The sequence below is a fragment of the Sceloporus undulatus genome, chromosome 1 (assembly GCF_019175285.1).
Source record: "Sceloporus undulatus isolate JIND9_A2432 ecotype Alabama chromosome 1, SceUnd_v1.1, whole genome shotgun sequence".
Classification (NCBI taxonomy): Eukaryota; Metazoa; Chordata; class Lepidosauria; order Squamata; family Phrynosomatidae; genus Sceloporus; species Sceloporus undulatus.
Window position 1 is genome coordinate 69,000,537 of NC_056522.1, and position 19,841 is coordinate 69,020,377.

At 41.0% G+C, this 19,841-nt stretch overlaps 1 protein-coding gene across 2 annotated transcripts in view; it reads right to left on the reverse strand.

Annotated features, from left to right (window-relative positions):
- Nucleotides 1–4,087: 4,087 nt before the first annotated feature.
- Nucleotides 4,088–19,841, reverse strand: part of SLC35F3 (solute carrier family 35 member F3) — a 156,189-nt gene continuing 140,435 nt past the window's right edge. For both annotated transcript variants that reach the window (XM_042447182.1, XM_042447183.1), the window contains 4 exons: nucleotides 19,498–19,623; nucleotides 11,198–11,390; nucleotides 6,900–6,989; nucleotides 4,088–5,877 (listed from right to left, as the gene is read on the reverse strand). In XM_042447182.1, coding sequence (XP_042303116.1) covers nucleotides 5,633–5,877; nucleotides 6,900–6,989; nucleotides 11,198–11,390; nucleotides 19,498–19,623 — 654 coding nt within the window. In that variant the 3' untranslated portion in view covers nucleotides 4,088–5,632. The remainder of the gene's footprint in view (nucleotides 5,878–6,899; nucleotides 6,990–11,197; nucleotides 11,391–19,497; nucleotides 19,624–19,841) is intronic.

The following is a 19,841-nucleotide window of genomic DNA, read 5'->3' on the forward strand; positions in this document are numbered from 1 at the left end:
GATATTGATAAAACTTGTACAGTTATGAATATTAGGAATTGCAAAAACAATTTGTAAGGGAAAACGAGGAGAGAATTTCATTAACCTTACTAAAATTATCATTCTAACATTCTCCAGCTGTAAAGCCTCTAAGTGGGGACCCAAGATAATTTGTGTTCATTTATAATTTAATGTTTTAATTAAGCTTTTATTTAATTAATTTTTAGAGCAGCCACTCTGGTGAATTTGGAACGGCTATGAAAAGGACGGATTACAGCTGTGTCAGTCAAGAGTTTTCTTCTTGATCAGCACTTTTTGTCAACAGTAGTCTATTGGTGATCTCTAGGAATCCTTAAATCAACTGAGGACATGCACAGGTGAGTGTTTACGGCTATAACCCACAAAGTATTTCTTTGTGAGTGTGTCTAATAGGACTGGGCTACAAGTGCCATTTAACTCAGTTTTGGCAAGCCTGGACTGTCTGTGTCAGTGACTCTTAACCTTTTCTTTACCAAGGACTCCCTTTAAATATCATTTGTTGCCATGGACGCTTAAAAGTCCCAAGACTTAAAAAGATTTAAAACCAACAACAACAACAACAACAACAATAATTCTTGAACACTGAACCATTAACAATTATACCATCTATAAACCTTCTCTCAGATGCTCCAGAGAGAGAGGGAAGACTTTTCTCCTGGTTCTTCCCACCAATTTGTGGCTGGAGTAGATTGAATGGCACATGCCCAGCCAACTTTTGCCTTGGCTCCTGTCACATGGCCACATGCAGGATGTAGGTGGGTTGAGCAGCCTTCAAGCATTCATAGACCCCTGTTGAGGACAACATGGTCCCCCAGGGTATGTGTGTCTGTGGACCATACATTAAGAACTACTGGCCTGTGTTATAAAAATGACTTTGTACCATTACCCTTAAGAAGAAGAAGGACAAGCTGGAAATTTTATTTGAAGCATAATAAGTTAGGCTTATTATGGTTGTAATACAAGGAAATGATTTAAAGCAAAAACTACAACTCAGAATTACAAACCAGAACAGGTGAAAACTGAACTAAGTAGGTGCTGAAGAGAGCACCTATGAGAAAAATATGGAATTTAAGAAGACTAACAGAGAGCCTCAGAAAACAACAGGTAGAAGCTAAAGCAGCAAAGGAGGGAATGACTTTTAGAAAATACACAGTTGTTACTTGGTACAGTTAGTTCCTCTCCCTTTTTAATGGCTGGAATTAAGTAAGGGACTTGCATCTACATTACATCTATGGGAAATAAAATTGAGCAGTTTCACAGTGTCCTTTTCACCAGATACTGCCATGATTTTGCTATGTAGGGAAGCCAACAAAATATCTGATGCATACTGGGACTGATGTGCATTGGGATGATGCAACATAGGTGCTAATGCACATTGCAACCAATGTGCAATAGCACTGATGTACATCGGCCACTCCTGATGCCCATCTGGACTGTCAGTGTGCATTAGTAGAACCTGATTTGCATCGGGACACCAACAAGGAAGTACTGATTTGCATTCACAGTTTACCATGGATTCTGTACAACCTCTGCTATGTAGTTAACTATGTGTAAAGTTACACCATATAGACTGTGATATTGAATTGTGGCCAATGGTACAATGGTAAAAACACATGCAACAGTCAGGTCCAGGGCCCTCTAGACATCATTGTAGTCTGAATGTCTCCTGTGCCATGATGAATTTAAAGCCTGCAATTTTTTTGTTATTATCCAATTTTTTGTTATTATCCATTCTAATTAATTGGTATAAATGTATTACCCTAATCTGGATTTTTTTATGTCCAGTACAGCTACATCTTTATTTTAACCACTAAAGTAATTCTCAAACCAATCTGAATACAAAAAAAGCAACTTATTCTCTGTATTGTATATAATCTATTACTGAAGTCTGAGATTTGCAGTACTGTATTTGAATACCTCAGTATTCTTAATCTATACATCACCATTCTAGATATACTGAATGATCCTAATCTAGAATAGTGGTATGTTTAATTGTCAAGAACTTTAAAAAAATAGTTTCTGAACAATTGCAGAAATTTAAGATGTATGTATCATGTGTTTTCCTGGCCCTTACATATATCAAGAAACCAAATTCAGAGTGTCCATCCACATGGTTAGCCTCCAAGAAACTGCAGTGAAGAACACTGGGAAAGGATAGGAACAATTCTGATGGCAAAAATCCCCAAATCTTTCCAGTACATCTGTGGAATAGATGTTGCTAGACTGTGAGAAAGCCAAATTTCTTTCAACACAAGAACCAATTCCCTTAAGATCACAGAACAAGTAATATCACATAATTCCCTTAGGCATCCAAAGGGGCACAAATAGTATTGCACACATGCAGGATGTAAACGTCTTTGTTAGTAAAATATAGAGGTTTGGTTCACATGAAGTCAAACTGCTCATGCAATGAATTGCCATAGGAGTTTACCACACAGCATTGTGGCTCTCCCAGTGCTGTATTGTATTGTACTGCTGTTGGATCAATTGGAAATTTGTTCTTTTCCTGCTCAAAAAAAATCTATTAATGGCCTCCGACATCTCTATGGTTTAGTAACCACTTTGGATGTGAGTATCTTGGTCCATTTTGTTGCAACAATGAGAGCATAGTGGGCATGGTGTGGGTGTAATTTCATTGCTCCTCCTCAGGGATCTCCAACAGGGAAACTCTAGACTACTTCCAGTGGTTGGGCTGGGAAGATACCAGACTCCTGAGAGTTCCCAGGAGAACCACTGTACGTTCATTCTCCAGGGTTTTGGTTGTGGTTCTTTTGCATTGTTTTAATTTAAAAATAAACAAGGAGAGTAATGCAATTCCAATGTAATCCTACCCAGAGAAACCACAGGTTTCCGGAAAAGTTTAGAGAGTAAATAAGGAGTAAATATATGAACAAATCTTGCCAAGAAAACCCCATGATAAGTTCACCTTAGGGTCGCTATAATTGGCAACAACTTTAAGACACACAATATGCACATATCAAAGATGAATAATTAATATACAAAAGCAGAACTGGGCAAGTGGTAGCACATAGGAACTCTCTTAGAAAAAACGCTGAAAGTGACATGGTGTGTGCTCATCTTTCCAATCTGGGTGGGGCGTGGTGGTGGGTCCATAACAGCACCATTATTTAATTATGCAATTGCATAATTATACTATTACAGATTTTTTTAAAGTTTAATTATGGAGCAAGGGGTGGAATAAACAGGGTTGTGTATGTATGCAGGAATCATACATAGGAAAGAACACAATTGAAGTGCATGTGACGGTGCAAAAAAGTATATTGCTATTTTACTATCTTTCTGAGTACAGGAGAAGCAGAATTCAAACAGAATGACCTGAAACAACTGATCAGCACATATGACAGTGGGATGTTCATCTGCACTGGCCTTCAATAGAAACTTGGACAGTGGGCATTCTTCCACCACTCATTTGTCCCTTTGACACAAGGTTTCTTAGGGTTCATTCACACTTACCTTTTTTCTACCAAAGACATTTGCGTCTCCTCAATGATATTATTCTGAATTGAAGTTCTCACTATTTGTCATGGTTGAATCTCTCTGTGGCATTTTATACTTATTGCTTATTCACACTTGGAGGGGGGGAATGGCAATAGGGATGGGGAGAGGAAGAACAGAAGGAAGGAGGCCAAAGGAGGATGCAGCAGTGCAGCAGGTGCAGGGGAGAGAGGAAGAGGAAGGAGGAGGAAGAGGTGGTGGACATGCCAGATTGTTTTAAAAATGGAGGCACCTCCATGTTTAAAATGATCACACATGATCTGGATCACTACTGAAGATCTGGATCGTTGTGGCGCCATGAAAAAGATGAGGTAAGTGGCCTGCTGAGAAATGCACTGGGTCAAGTGGGTTTTTGGTGTCCCCCTGCAAACTGCATGAGTGCACTCAGGGTGGTGGTGGTGGCTGTGAACGCCTATGAAATAACCCAGATTCCACACCTAGTTATTTCATAGTGTGAATGGGCCCATAGTAAAAAGTTCACTGAACAATAGGAAGGCAGAGCAGAAGCCATTGATTTGGTATGAACTTTCAGTACTTTTATTAGTTTTGTCAAGCAGATAATTGAATCCAAAATTGATTCAATAAAAAGTTAAGAAGTGAATGCCATCCCCATACGACACAAAAATGCCAAGGAGACAGCAGGTACCATTGGGTTATGGCAACATTTCAAAATAACTTTTTTTTATGCAGCAATGTAAACTTCAAAAATAGTAAACTATAACCTTTGCCTGTTTGTTTGTACATATCACATGGTCTATCACAGATAGAAATTTAATCGCAAACCTAAATTGTAAAAGTAAACAGCTTGGTGCTTACAAGTTTTGTAAAAAGTGTTAGACTTATGGAAATATCTTGCAAGTCCTTTTTCTTAAAAAAAGAAAGGTTTCACAGCAATGGAATAAAAGCAAGTGACAGTTCACCTCTTGGTCCTTGTTATTCTTGCTATTGTACACATCATAAATTGTATTCCTCTGTAAGTGGCTGCTAGCTTTATTATGAATTTGTAAGCAAGGTACTTACACAGAGGACATGATTCTCCCCTTGCTGATAGTACAACAGGTCAGGAGAAGTGACTCCACCTGAAACCCCATGGAAGTGCAAAGCAAATCTCACTGTAGAAAAAGACCTTGTACTCCACCCAAGTGTTCAGCACTCCCATTAATCAGTGGCTTGAAGCAGGCACTCATTGATTTCTTTGGGAGTTTCAAGAGCACTGTGTCTGCAGAACACTCTCTTCACATTTTAAAACCAGCACAAGCAACTTGCAGTGTGACCTATTTCTACACAGAGAGTGGACTAGAATTCTGTAGAAGGCACTATATATTTTCCCTTGCATGAGATTAAGCATGAATTGCAGTCATGCACAATTAAAGATTTGACACACAATCACCTGAGAACTTTCCCTGCACAAGCTCAGCTGAGATGGATGGGAGGAGTACAAGAGCACAGCTGCCATTCATTTCAATGGAGCTTTCACAAGAGAAAATCTTGGCTGGTGGTGCCCTGGTACCCTTGACTGCTTCCCCTCTCATGCTTTAAGTGCAAAAACATAACATTTTATCCTTATTTTTGCTCTGGCACTAGGTGCAGTTAGATTCACTAAGCAATCTCCCTCCCACCCCCTTTCCTACCCCATGAATATTTTCTTTTGGTTTATTTGAAAATGTTTAGAATACAGCTCTGGTAAAAAATAAGCTTATGATAGCATAGCATCTCCCTGTCTCTCCCCCCCTTCTATTTTAATATATATCATATATATTTGTAAATCACAGTGTGCAATGTGCCATTCAGTACCTAATGTTCAAAATATATGCCCTGCTTCTCATGATGACTGATCATTAAAACCATATATGCAAATATTATTCATTTATACATTACATTCATTTAAAAACATTTTTGTTTTTGCCTTTTCAAAGTGAAAGATCTGATGTGAAACAGTGCAAGCAATTTTGGACATGCTGAAACTTGAAGCCTTGGACTCTATTATTATCAAAACTGTACATCTATGTACACTATGTATTGAACATGTGTGCTTTGCAATAAAAGACCTGTGGACTATAGCATACAATGTTAAAAGTTTCCATTAAAAAAGATAATATTAATGTGTAAATGATGACATGGAGGGACGTGTTCTCCTGCTTTTATTTTGCAATCCAGAAACAATGTCTCCATTTCCTTCTGGAATCTCTTCCTTCTTTCGAACTTTGAGGCGTGTAAGCAGCTTTATTAACCATTCATCCCACTCTTCTGGTAAAAGTAGCAGGAGGAAGCCCAGGCCGATGATGACAATGGCAATTACACGGAAGCTGTTGAAGTCAATGCCACTTGAATAGTGATCCACAACTGTATGAAACATTAAATGGGTATAATTAGGGCTAGAAAGCACACCTATTCTACAGAATATCATAGACCTGATAGCAAAAAATCCTGGATTTTAATTCAATCTCACAAGCAAATGCCTCCAAAGAATACTGATAAAACTGAACATCACTGGTGATAATGAATTCTGTATATATTGTGATAACAGGCTATAGACTGTTAGTTTCTGATACAGCCAAAATTGTGCTAGTTCAGTAGGTTTTTTGAGCAGTAAATACCTCATGATATTTCAAACAGACCTCCAAAGTGTCTGGAAGTTGCTCTAGTTGGCTGAAGGGCGGGGTATAAATATCGTAAATAAATAAATAATAATAAATAATTGTTTTGGATTAAATAAAAGCCCCACCCCTGAAGATCCCAAACCAGGACTATGAATTATGTGCAGTGCACATGAGAGGTTCAAGGTATAAGTAAACAATCTGGGTTCCCTCTGGCTGAGAAATAGCAGAACTTGCTCTGAATCATGTTGGTTAATGTGTCTCTTCTAGTTGGGAATAAAATTAGGATTCAGGATCTTATATCTTGCCTGATACCCATTTTTGTCTAACTCAAAAACATGCATATGTTAGATTGGGAATGATTCATAGATATTTAAGAATGAGGTTTCAATACTTAAAGACATTATACTAATATTTTGTATAGGGCCCAGCATACTGAGAAACATTCATGTTCTCTCTACACTGAAGCAAACAGAAGCTGAGTAAGAGTTCTGTAATGGGCCCATAGTGAATAAGAAAATACGTTTGAAATAAAACTATGTTGAAATGCTAGGTTTTTAATGCACAGACTAATAATGTAGTATTAACTATATAGAGGACTAACTAGTTACTATAGTTATTAATATTGCTACTACAAATCTTTTTGCTGTTTAAAATACCATTTATCCTCTGTGGTTATAATACATATCTTGATGTATAAATTATCTGTAGCTTAATTTTTAAATGCACATACATGCAATTTAAATTTTAAAATAAAATAATTCTTACCAGCATTTACAGGTACACTTAGCACAATTCCAAGAGATATCAAAGTAGGATATGTAACTGCAATCCCAAAATTTAATAAAATATTGAATGCTGAAAAAAGAAATGAAACAATTTCATTTTATAATTAGAACTGATGTGAAATTAAACTATTTCATCATGCAGCATTCACTGTAAGCAGACCAGTTTGAATATTTTGCTATCAACAAGTGTGGGGGGATTAAAATGTTATTAGAGTTCTTTAGGTTTTTCCTGGAAGATCAGAAGGTTGGCAGTTCAAGGCCTGAGTGCTTCATGATGGGGTGAGCTCCCGTCACTAGTCCCAGCTTCTGCCAACCTAGCAATTTGAAAGCATGCTAATGCAAGTGGATAAATAGGTACCACATCGGTGAAAAGGTAACAGCGTTCGGTGCAAAGCAGTCCTCCGACAGCCCTGGCTCTTTGGCTTAGAAACAGTGATGAGCACTGCCTCCTACAGTCAGTTATGACTAGACATGCATGTCAAGGGACTATCTTTACCTTTATCTATGTGCTCTAACATGGAGGTTTCTAAAGTACTCAGGATTCACAGTGTGTGTATAGGTGTACTGTGCTGTACTAGTAAAAGAAGTACTGCCAGTTAAACGAACTTTTGGGCCCCCCCAAATGACCTCAGGGACTGTGGAGGGGCAGTTTCTCCACATATTTTGTCCCTCTGAATTTAGCCCCAAGAGTGTTCTTTTGTCTACCAGAAAGTGACTGGTAAGTACATTTGTGTGTTACTTCCTGTTTGGGCATTTGCAGCTGTGGCACCATTGCCACAACTGCAGATGTGAATATGAGACAGTTACATGATTATTGAGTCTTGCTTACAACCGCATACTGTATATATGCATGTATAAGTCTAGAAATGTACATTAAAAAATTGATGCCAGAAACCTGGGTTGACTTATCCACAGTTCAGTGTGAGTACTGCACTTTAACTCTTTATCAAAAAGAAACTAACTATCCCTTAGATTAGTGTGTGGCTCTTTTCACCCTGGAAATAATATAAAGCAGAGGTGGGCAAAACGGTGGCCCATAGGCTTTCCGAGATCCCTCCCCGGCAACATGCCCGCAGGTGCACCGTAGGTGGGTGCGGATGGCATTAACAAGCCAATAACAAGCCAAGCGAGTAGTAAAGTAAAATCAAGGAACTGAGGCCCAAGGGGGCTAGCTCCTCCCTATATAGGGGGCCAGTCTTTGTTCTATTGTCCCTGCCTACAGGAGCAAATTGGAAGGAGCTAACCCAGAATCCAGGATGTTAGGACCCTTGTCTGCTGGAAATGAACGTATCACAGGTAAGTACCAACGTTCGTTTTCCAGCACATTTGGAGGCCTCCTAGGGGTCAAAAACAAATTTAGTAAAAATGCTCAAAAATATTTATTTGCCCTGAAATGCTCCAAAATGTCTACTAGAAAGATGGAGTACATTTCCACACATTTTGTGGGGTGCAACAGCCAATTTAGGGACAGGATTGGCCTTTTTTTAAAACCTAAAACATGAAAATGCCCCCATATGTCCTAGAAGTGTTAGAGGGCAATTTTGTATTTTGGTTTGTGGTATTCCCATCAGTGTTGCAGGAGCAGCTGTGGCCTTCCAGGGTCTTCTAGGGGTTAATGTGGTCCACAGTTGCCCATCCTGGTATACAGCAAAAACAGAAGGTGGGGATGCCAAATCATCTTGTGTTTAGGTACTTTCCTGCAAAAAGAGAAAGGAGAAGTACACCAAAAATGGTGAAGGGTCTGGAAGGCATGCCCTACCAGGAACGACTTAGGGAACTGGGGGTGTTTAGCCTGGAGAAGAGAAGGTTAAGAGGTGATATGATAGCCCTGTTTAAGAATGTGAAGGGATGTCATATTGAGGAGCGATCAAGCTTGTTTTCTGCTGCTCCAGAGACTAGGACCCGGAGCAATGGATGCAAGCTGCAGGAAAAGAGATTCCACCTCAACATTAGGAGGAACTTCCTGACAGTAAGGGCTGTTCGACAGTGGGACACACTCCCTCAGAGTGTAGTGGAGTCTCCTTCTTTAGAGGTCTTTAAGCAGACGCTGGATGGCCATCTGTTGGGGATGCTTTGATTGAGAGTTCCTGCATGGCAGGGGTTGGACTGAATGGCCCTTGTGGTCTCTTCCAACTCTATGATTCTATGATTCTAGAAAAAAGGCCTCTCCAGCCCTTAAATTGCCTGGACAAGGCCAAAACCACAAAGATTGCCTTCCCATGCCCCAGAAGATGTTGCACCCTCCATATTTGCAGCTTTGACTTTTATGGATTTGATTATTCACATATGTAATATGTTCTCTGTAGGAATCTCTAGGTCCTCCAGCATGACTCTGTGGCCAACCTTTGGCAGAAGCAGAAGTGGAGGACCAAGAAATTCCTAAAGAAAACACTTCTCGAGGCATTTATAGGTCCTCAAGAACAACTCTGTGGTCAGCTTCTAGCAAATGATCATCAGGAAGTTGCGTTGGAGGACCTAGATATTGCCACAGAGGTGTTCTCTAGGAATAGTTTTGTATTTGCAGTTTTTCCATTTTCACAGGGGTCTTGAAGCCCTAACCCCAACAAATGTGGATGGCCTGCTGTATCTTGTTTTTCAGTGGGTGTGGTGGGGCAGCCCTCCCAGTTCCCTTGGTAGGACTTTTGAGACCTCCTGAAGGCTAAAAAAGATTTATTTAGCATAATTAGAGGACTGTGGTCCACTTTGTCAGGTGATGCCAAATCTTGTTAGTGCTTATGTGGCCACTAGACTCTTAAATGTTTTTACAATCAACTGGTTCTATAGTCATCACAGAAACACAAATACACACAGGCTACAATATATTGCTTAATGCTGTCTAGTAATGCTACCTCCTGAGTAAAGGTTTCAGTGGTGGTTGTACCCAGTTATGCTTACTTGCTGGACCTTATTTACTGGTATGCCCAGTTTCTAGTTACTAGTACAAATAATAAATTACTTGACACCTGATGTATTTCCGCTGAAGTGTGAAAGAAGGATCAACCACAGCTGATAGGAACTATCCAAGTTATGTAGCAAATCTCAGTCTAAAGGGCACTCATCCAGTAAAATCTGTAATACACCAGGCTTACACTTTTAAATGGCTTTGTTTTAGAGAGGACTACAGCCTTTAGCTGTTATATTTATCATGAAAGGAACCAATTCATGGTAGAAACAACTCAGACTCACTTCAGTATAATCACACTAAAGGAACATAATCCAATTCAGCAGCAACTAAAAACAGGCCTTGAAGTCATTTATTAATTAAAACATTCATATTCTATTTCTCTGTCAAAACTGACCACTTGAAACAGTTGCATTAGCTACTGGTTCATTCCCAGGCAGAAGCCAAAAATCCAGACTATTTGAAAGAATGTATTTTATTTTAGTCTGTTTAATTAGTTTTTAATGCTGTTAATTTGTGCTTTAAATCAAAATTAGTTTAATTGCATTTTAACTTTTGTACTGAGAGCTTTTAAATTATATTGTGTGTTTCTTAAAAGAAGTGTATGCCTCCTGGGTTCCTGTGCTTGGAGAAAGGCAGGATATAAATTAAATAAATAATAAATACTAGCCATAATGGATATATATCACTTTACAGTTAGAGGCACTTCTGTGCTTCTGAATCAGAGCTTGAAACAATGGTGTTTATCAGACGAGCTCTTAAAGAGGTACTATTCCAGTGTGACTCCTCTAGCTGCCTCCTGTTGCATGCTGGGATTGGCAGTTTTAAGGAGGGGTATTTAGAATTCTCAGGCAGAGAAGTTCAGCTCCTTAAAACTGCCAATCCCAGCATGCAACAGGAGGCTGCTAGAGGAGTCACACTGGAATAGTACCTCTTTAAGAGCATAGTGTGATAAACATCATCTGTACAATCCCCCAAATCTCCCAGCCAGTATGGCTAGTGGCAATGCCAGCTGTGGGGTTGTGGGAACTGTATTCCAAAAAAGTAACCTTTCCAAGCTTTTCTCTAGACATGGGGAAAGAACAGTAGGAGAAAGTTTTTGTGCTTGTGTCCTGCTTTGAGGTTTTCCAGAGGCATGTGGTTAGCCACAAAGGGAAACTGGGTGCAGGACTTTGGTTTGCTTCAACAGGTTTTCTCCTTAAGTCTCTTTAAGGGGACTTGAGCTATGACTGGCAAGCATTAGAAATATGCAACATTTTGTTACTGTTTGCCATCAAACAACTTCGATTTATGGCAACTTTATGGATGACAGACCTACATTACTCCTGGTCATCAACAACCTTGTTCGTGTCTGCTGAAGTGTGGCATGTACTTACTCAATAATAGGACTGAAAATCCACAAATGCTTCCCCAAGGAATGGCATCAAAAGAACTCCAGTATTCAACTTTGGTAAAGTAAAGGATGACAGGAATACAAGTAACAAAAAGGATATTGAAGACAGCCAACACTGACAAAAATAAGGCAGCTTCTCCATATTTAGCACTGCCAAGGAGTAGCTTAAACAAAACCTGTAACAGAAACAGAAACATTTTGGATACCAAGCAAAAATGTAAAGATGTACATATGGATAAAAATCAATTTATATTTTCAAACATAAACCGTGTCATTCCTAATCATCTAAAGCAAGTGTACAATATGCTTATATGTTAGTGGAAAATAGGCTTGCCATAACCCGGCTGCAACCGGGAACTTCCCGATTTTGGGGGCCTGGGGCCCCTCCCGGCACGGGTGCAGCCCCAAAACCAGGAGCCCCCCGGTTGCAGCCTGGGTTGCTGCGCCCCTGGCAGGCCTCGCTGCCCTCCTCCTCCACCTCGGGGAGGCGGAGAGGAAGAGGAGGGCAGCGAGGCCTGCCTGGGGAGCAGGAGGCGAAGCTGGAGGCGGTGCCTCCACGCGTGCCCGCGCCACCTCCTCCTCTGCCCCCTCTCCCCCAGGCCGCGCAGAGGAGGTGAAGGTGGAAGGAGGCAGCATTTCCTCCGCGCAGGGAGGAGGAGAGGAGGCGGGGGAAGGTGGCGCGGGTGCGCGGGGAGGTGGGGGATTCCCCCGGGATTCCCCCCGCGAGGCCCTGGATGGGGTTCCGCGATCGTGGAGTCCTCCAAGGCCTCGCTGGGGCTTTGGAGACGCTGTCTCCCAGGCCCCAGCAAGGCCTTGGACAAGGTTTAAAAATGTAGGACCTTTTTTTAAAAATTTCCTGGGCAGGAAACAAAACAAAAAAGTCCTACATTTTTAAACCTTGTCCTACATTTCCCCCGTTTTGGAGGTCCCTAGGGATGGCAACCCTAGTGGAAAGAGACTGTTTTGTGCCACAAAGCAAAGGCAGATTAGTCTATTCTGCAGGATAGGGAAAAAATAGCCAAAGTAATATTAACTGGGAGATAACTTGCTGATAACTAAAACCGGACCTTTCATTTTTTTTTTAAATGTACATAATGAAAAAATATTTTACAAACAATAAGACTAGAAAAATGCTATTCATACAGTTTCATCTGGGTGTAATATTGGACAAAGAGGTGCAATTTTACATTATAATGTTGTTTTCAACATTACAATACTGGGGTTTATGAATAATTTCATTTACAACCTTAATCAATGACCAGGATAAATATACCTGTTTCATAATCTAGCAGTAACTGCTTCAATAGCTAACACAATCTCTCCAACTATGTGGATTGGTAAACAAACAGGATTTGTTTTGAAACACAAATCTTTCCATCATGGAAAGCCAGTCAAACCTCTCTTCTGTGAAACAATTCTAATTCTAAATTTTATCTTTTAAGTTCTTTTTACCCCTTTTTAGTCTTTCACAATGATTTGCAATGATAAAAAGTTATCAGCAAAATTTTAAGGGCAACTGCCAAAGTTAGCACCAACTAGAATAAAACCATTTAACCAATGTAACATTTATAAATGTAGATTTAGCAAGTTCCCATTGACTCAGTGGGTCTACTTTATTTGCAAGGAAAATTAAAGACCTGAACCTAGAATCCTGTGCATAATTTACTTTGAAGAAAATGCTGTTTAGATGGGATTATTCTGAGTTAATGAGTTGATTGTTCTTAGTTGCCATTGACATCTAACAGGGATTAAATGGTGATTAACTTTTCACACTTATTTTAATGGTGTCTAAATGCAGCTGAGTATAGTTTGATGAATTATAAAACCAGAATTTAACACAAAAATATCAACACTTGTTCAAAAGCTCTTGGAAGTTTTGATAGATGGCTCTATAAATGGATCTAAAGTCAGCCAACACACAAGTGGAAAAGGAAATTGCTTTCCAGTTAGAATGTTAACTTCATTTAATTTTGCTATGTTTCTATAATGAAAATTTCCTCCTCTTCAGTGAGGAATGGAGTAGTGACACCTTCCACTGAATAGCTACTGACAAGAGCTAACAATTTTTACTCAAAAGCACTCAAAAGTCCATTGCCTATTATAGGTCCTAGATTGTATATGCCAATCCTTATAACCTCAGGCTTTGTCAGCCTGACAAGGTTACTACAGGCCACTGTTAAGACTGGAAATCGATTCACCCAAAAGTTGATTGGATGTACTAACAACACTGAATTTTTTTTGAGGTGACAGGATGTTGTGTGGAATAGCTCAGAAGTGGGAATCATGTGGGCCTCTAGATGCATAGGTCTGCATGTTTCAGCAGCCTTAGCCAGCATAGTCAATGGTGAAGAATGCTAGGAGATGCCATTCAGTATCTGGAGGGCTATATGATTTACACTCATGGTATTGTTCAAACTGCATTGCTCTGGACCTAGGCAAGTAGGTAAGGGGGATGAGGACATTACCCCTCAAATAAGGATTGTGTCCCCCCCCCCCATATGAAAATTTTCTTCAGTCTTAAAATTTCTAGCATTGCAGTAACTTAAAACCTCAGCTGAGCATGTTGAAATAGAGCTTAAGGGTCCCCCACAAAAAGGAACAGACAAAATTACAAATCAAATGTAAACACAGCAAATGTAAGAGTTGTAGGTGGGAACAATATTCTGGGGCGCGTTACACACCTCCCGTTTGGGGTGGCATGTAACCGGCCCTTTCCCTGCCGGATCGGGGCCTCAGCTGCCACAACGGCAGCCTCTGAGGCCCTGATCCGCTGCTTTCCAGGCTGTGGAGAAGCGGCAAAAGGCCGCTTCCCCGTGGCCTGGAAAGGGGTGTCCTTAGGGCTTCAAACCCCAAGGACACCCAGTGGCAGCGGGGAGGAGGAGAAAGGGGCCACTTGGTCCCTTTGTGCTCTGCGTCGCTGGCGCAGCCATGTAAAGGCTGCGCCCAGTGACGCAAAGGTGGAAGGAGCTCCGAAACGGAGCTCCTTCCAGGGCCACGGAAAGGGCGCCCCAGGTGCCCTTGTGCCACCCCGTTTGGAGGTGGCGCAGTCATGACATAGCCTTGGCGGCGCCTATGTGTATAGGGTGCCGCCATTTTGTACGTGCTCTGCGCATGCTAGGATTAGGGACATCAGGAAGTGACACCCCTTCCTAACCCTAGTACATGTGGAGTGCGTACTTTATGCCCGTCTGTAATGGGCCAAAGTCTCACTCTCTGCACTGCTAGAGGTTTGAAGAGTTAAGGGATATTTCACAGGGGGGGCAGAATTCTTAATTGGAGGCACATGCCCTCACTGTGCTCTACTACTACACTCCTGAAAGTGCTGTTCTGACATCTGCACTATCTATAATTGAGATTACATCTCAGTTATCATGCTACATTTTATTTTTAAAACATTAGCATCCACAATAGCTGATTTACAAAGTAGAACTGTAAACAGGAATAAGGATACACAAAGGAAATGTCATCAACTAACATATGAGTATTGTGCTAGAGACTCTGTTTTGCACTCTACCACTTAGGTTGAGAGTCAGCATTGCGTAGTGGCTTGAGTGTTGTACTAGGAGTCCAGGGCACCAGAGTTCAAATACCTGCTTGGCCATGGAAACCCAGGGGTGATTTTGGGCAAGTCACATTCTCAGTTTCAGATGAAGGCAATGGCAAACCCTCTCTGAATAAATCTTGCCAAGAAAACCCTGTGAAAGAATCATAGGCGCGTTACAAACCGCCATTTAGTATGTGCTCTGTGCGTACTAGGGTTAGAAAGGGGCGTGCTAGGGTTAGGAAGGGTCTTACCTTTCTAACTGGCCCCGTCCCTAGTACGCACGGAGCGCGTAGTAAATGGCAGCACCCGTCCACACGGGTCCGGATATGGCACGGTGGAAGTGATGCCGCGAGTGCGCGCCCCGCGCCGCCACTTCCAGGTGCCAAGAAGAAGCGCCATTTCAGCGCTTCTTTTTAGCTGCGCCTGGAAGCCTCGCAGTCTAGCCGCTGGGGCTTCTCGGCGCAGCTAATGACAGCGGCGGCAGACCACCCACTTTTGTAACGCGCCATAGAATCATAAAGTTGGAAGAGTCTACAAGGGCCATCCATTCCAAACCCTGCCAAGCAGGAACACAGAATCAAAGCATGGCCATCCAGCTTCTTTTTAAAAACCTCCAAAAGAAGGAGACTCCACCACACTCCAAGGGATAGGTTTGCCTTAAGGTCACTGTAAGTTGGAAACAACTTGCAGCCACATAACAGCAAACATTTATGTGGATCTGTAGTTCCTGGTCTACTTGTCTCAGTACAATCCATGAGTGAATTGTGAATGATGATGGATTCCCTAAATCAGTTTGCTTCTCATCACAGCCTGGAAAAGTTACTGGTATGGACTACAGGTTTCACTCCCACAGCCAGCATCGCTACAGGCCATGCTGGCTAGAGGAATCTGAGAGCTGTAGTTTGAAAACTAATATCTTTATACTGATGAGCAACAAGTAGTACTTGGCAGCCTCTCTCATTATATTGGTGCTTTACATGTTCATAGCTGTTCCTCCCTTAGTGACAGGTGCCATCACCATTATTCAAAAGGATGTAAGATATTTAACAGCGAGGGGTTATATGCCTGAATTTCTTACACTGAAATCATGTGACTGAAACTATTCCTATCCAAATCACTTACCATAACCACAGTCTCAAATTGATATCGTTCACAACCTCAACCTTCGTCTACAATGGTTTGCATCATGTTGGGACCATCTTATCTATTTCAATACACATCACAGGTATAAAGGGTCTGTGTCATCACAATGGCTGCATCCGCACTGCAGAAATAATCCAGTCTGACACCACTTTAACTGCCATGGCTCAATGTTATTGTTAGCACACCCTGAATATCCCCCCCAACTGTATTTTGGAATCCCCATATTCTATATCTCCTATCTGAAGACATGTTTTTGAGAGATCAGTGACCTTTCAGAAACACCAGGACAGGTTCCCAGGAGAAAAGGAGCATGTCCTGAGACATGTGCACATCCAGGTAATGGAACAATCAAATCTAGATGGATGTATCAATTGCTCCTTCCTCCCCGGAAGTCATCTGCATGTCCTCTTACACCTTTGAGACAAAGGATCCCATTGCACCCAAAGCAATAAGCCAACCTTCCTGACTATCCCCTGTAGTATTCCCAGCCAGATTTCCCTGCCCATCCATCCTAGGAGTGTCCTGATCCAATCATTGTTTTGTCATACTAAAGCTAAAGCCATGAACCAGTCCAGAACTCCACTGTCAATTCCTGGGAAAGAACATTCAGCCTTTGTTACCTGACAAGATAGCCTTCCACTTGAGGCTAGATTTTAGGTCTAAATATTGGTTCCAGAAACCTAGCCTCTACACATACAGCTGGCATACACCTCTGTACTCTGTGTATGTTATGAGTCACCTTCAGACCTCCCCATATGAAGCACCCCACATTTCAGTGGTTCTCTCATTGAACAGGTAATCATCACACACACACCCTATGCAAATATTTCAAACTCTGCCATCTTGTTTCCATAATACAATTTCCATTAGCTCTGAATGCAGTTCTGTGTGAACTGCTTGTGTGTGTGTGTGTGTGTGTGTGTGTGTGTGTGTGTGTGTGTGTGAGATTCTACTCTGCATTTTTCTAAATAAGCCCCTCTGAATTCACCCAGGGCTGGAGTTCTCCTCAATTATTACTGGTATAAACAGGTGCAAACAGTCCTAAAGGTTACCCAGCCTCTTGCAAAGCTAATTTCTCCAGCAATTAAAATAATGCTCACATACTTCGTGAGGACCACCCCTATCCCCCACTTTCTTTGGCTACTACTATGGAATTCTGGGAATTGTAGTTTGTTGAGGCATCAGAGTGCTCTGACAGAGAAGGCTAAATATCTCACAAAACTACAGTTCCAATAATTCCATAGCACTGAGCCATAGCAGTTAACATGGTGTTAAACTGGATTATTTCCGCACTGTGGATGCAGTCAATGACTACTAGAGATACAGAGAAACTATTTCAAAGACTTTGCTTATTTACATTGAATTCCATAGTGAGGAACCATCAGCTGCTCTCATAAACTTTTCAGATGACTTGTTTCAGGACATGAAAGAAAGACTTTACAAAGGTACTCTTATGGAATATTAATGTACAAACCAGCCTCTCCTTTGGTAAGAAGCATGTTTGGTACAGCTGACTGCTCTCAGAAAGGTTGCTGGTGTATTGGAAGTCTGGATTCTTTTTCCTACCATTTTATTTTTCTGCCTTTGTACAATCAGTGGGATCTACATCCCTTCCCCACCTTTTAGAAGTCTGTTTTATTTTAGTTCTCCCAACAAGATTCTCATTTAATGCAAAGCAGGGGAGAGACATGTCACAGACAAAATGGCAAAAGAAGCAGCTCTGCAGACAGAACTGGCCCTTATTTATGTGCTCATTAGGGTGAACTCAGCTTTGGATCAGAAGATTTTAACATGGAATTTGAACTTCTCTTCCTTTAATACACACAGGCAACCTGTCTGGTGCTTATTTCATCACAGGAAGAGAGGAAATGGGGAGAGGGCAAAGGGAAGAACTAGTTCTATCAAATGCAGAAGAAGCTAGAGCTAAGACTTTAAGCTACCCGCTGGTGGCAGACATTTTATTCCACTGAACACAGAAGGAAATGCCTGGTGTGTGCACTGCATTTATGTCTGCCTTTTGCTACACAAACGTAGGAATATAAACCTTCTTTGTGTAAACTGAATAGATTCTTAATATTTATCAGTTCCTGCAACTCAATTAATTTTGTATAGTATTTATCTCCTGAACAAATGCAACTATTATATTATTTGTACTAGTGAATATTACATACTTAGGTCTGCATGTATGGGAGTTACAAAATGGGAAGAGAATCCATGTATTGGTCTCATCCGATCAGAGAGACATTATTTAGGCTGAATCACTGCCATTTTCACTTTCTGTGTCTTTTGTTTTTCAGTTAATTATTTTTATTCTTTGTGGATGAGAAACACCTAAAAACATGGCTAAAGTATGTGTACCAAAGAAACAAAACTATGGCGGTTTACAGCCACCGCCTCCCTTTCCACCACTGGGAAGGTTCAGCCTCCAAATGGGGAGGCTTCCTGGCGGTGGAAAAAGAAGCCGCAAAAAGCGGCTTCTTTTTGCATCACTGTTGTGATGCATGAGTGCGCAAATGGCACACTTGTGATGTCACAAGCGCAGGGGGACATGCGGACACTAAGCGTCCGGCATGTCAAAATGGCAGCGCCCATGTGTATAGGGTGACACCATTTTGTATGTACTAGCTACGTACTAGGGTTAGGGCACCCGGAAAGGACGCCCTTTCCTAACCCTAGTATGTACCTAGTACATACTTTTTGTGCATCTGGAATGTGCCAATGTTTCTTTGAAAGCTTTCAAATACATTTTTAAAAAAAGAAAATAGTGGGATTAATTTTTGAACAGTCCCAGCAGAATCGGATACAATAAGCTTCCCTTTCATTCATCATTACATTACTCTTCTTCTTCTACCCCCGATAATCTCTGAGGAGTCAGCAATGTAAGACATCCTAGAGAGAACAGTTAAGGAAATCTCTTTCACATTTCCTTTTCTCCTCACTTATTTGCTGCTGACACAGAGAGTAGCCATTGAAGATTTTCTAAACTATTTTCTAGATTGCTTTCCAGGCAGCTAGTAGCAAATACCTCCCAAGACTCCAAAACAGTGAAAGGGACTATTTCACCAAAAAAGTAGAGAATGGTGAAGGATACTTCCAGGCCAACTTTTTTGTGAGAATTGTCCTGCATCATTTGTGGAATTTTACAGGAAATACAAATAACAATGTTTTCAGTTTGTAACTGTCCCGTGTGATGTCACTCTTTTTTCCATCTGTTTATAACTCTCCTATTTGCCCCTTCCCCTTCTTACATCTCTGTCAAAAGAAAAGATGAACTAGCTACACAATGCTCTTTGGTGGGGTAGCAGTAGGAACTTCCATCTGGAGCACCCAGGCCATTACTGGATCTGGCCCTTCAGTATCTCTGTCAGTTCCTCCTCTTGCAGTAATTACTGTGGTGCCATATGTGATGTCAAAACAATTTTGTTTTAGAAGATGACGCATCAACTATAATGACACCGGTATAGAACAGCAGTTTTGTGCTAAACTTAGTGAACCTGGAATCCCCATTGGAAGAACTGATATGAAGATACTTTAGGACATTTTGGTAGCACACCAGGCTGGCTTGGCACCTGCAAACTGAGTTTGACCATACTTACTTTGTAGAGAGCTGACATTGAGGCAGATCCCACAACAAGAGCTATTCCAATAACTGAATGACTGTGGAAACCATCAGCGTAAGTCATCATGACTATCCCTGCAATAGCAAGTATAGCAGCCACAATCTGTTTGGATACATGGAAGCAATGTGTTAGTGTTCTTTGAAGATCAAGAGAAATATAACACAGAAGAACAATTTATTTTCTGTCTTTTGAAAGAATGCAGTCAGTGCACAAACTGCTATACAATATTAAGAAAAAACAATCCAAAAATGACAAGTGCACAACAATTATGAAGAGATTGCATCATATCCTGTTATATAAGCAAAAATGTCATTCTTTAA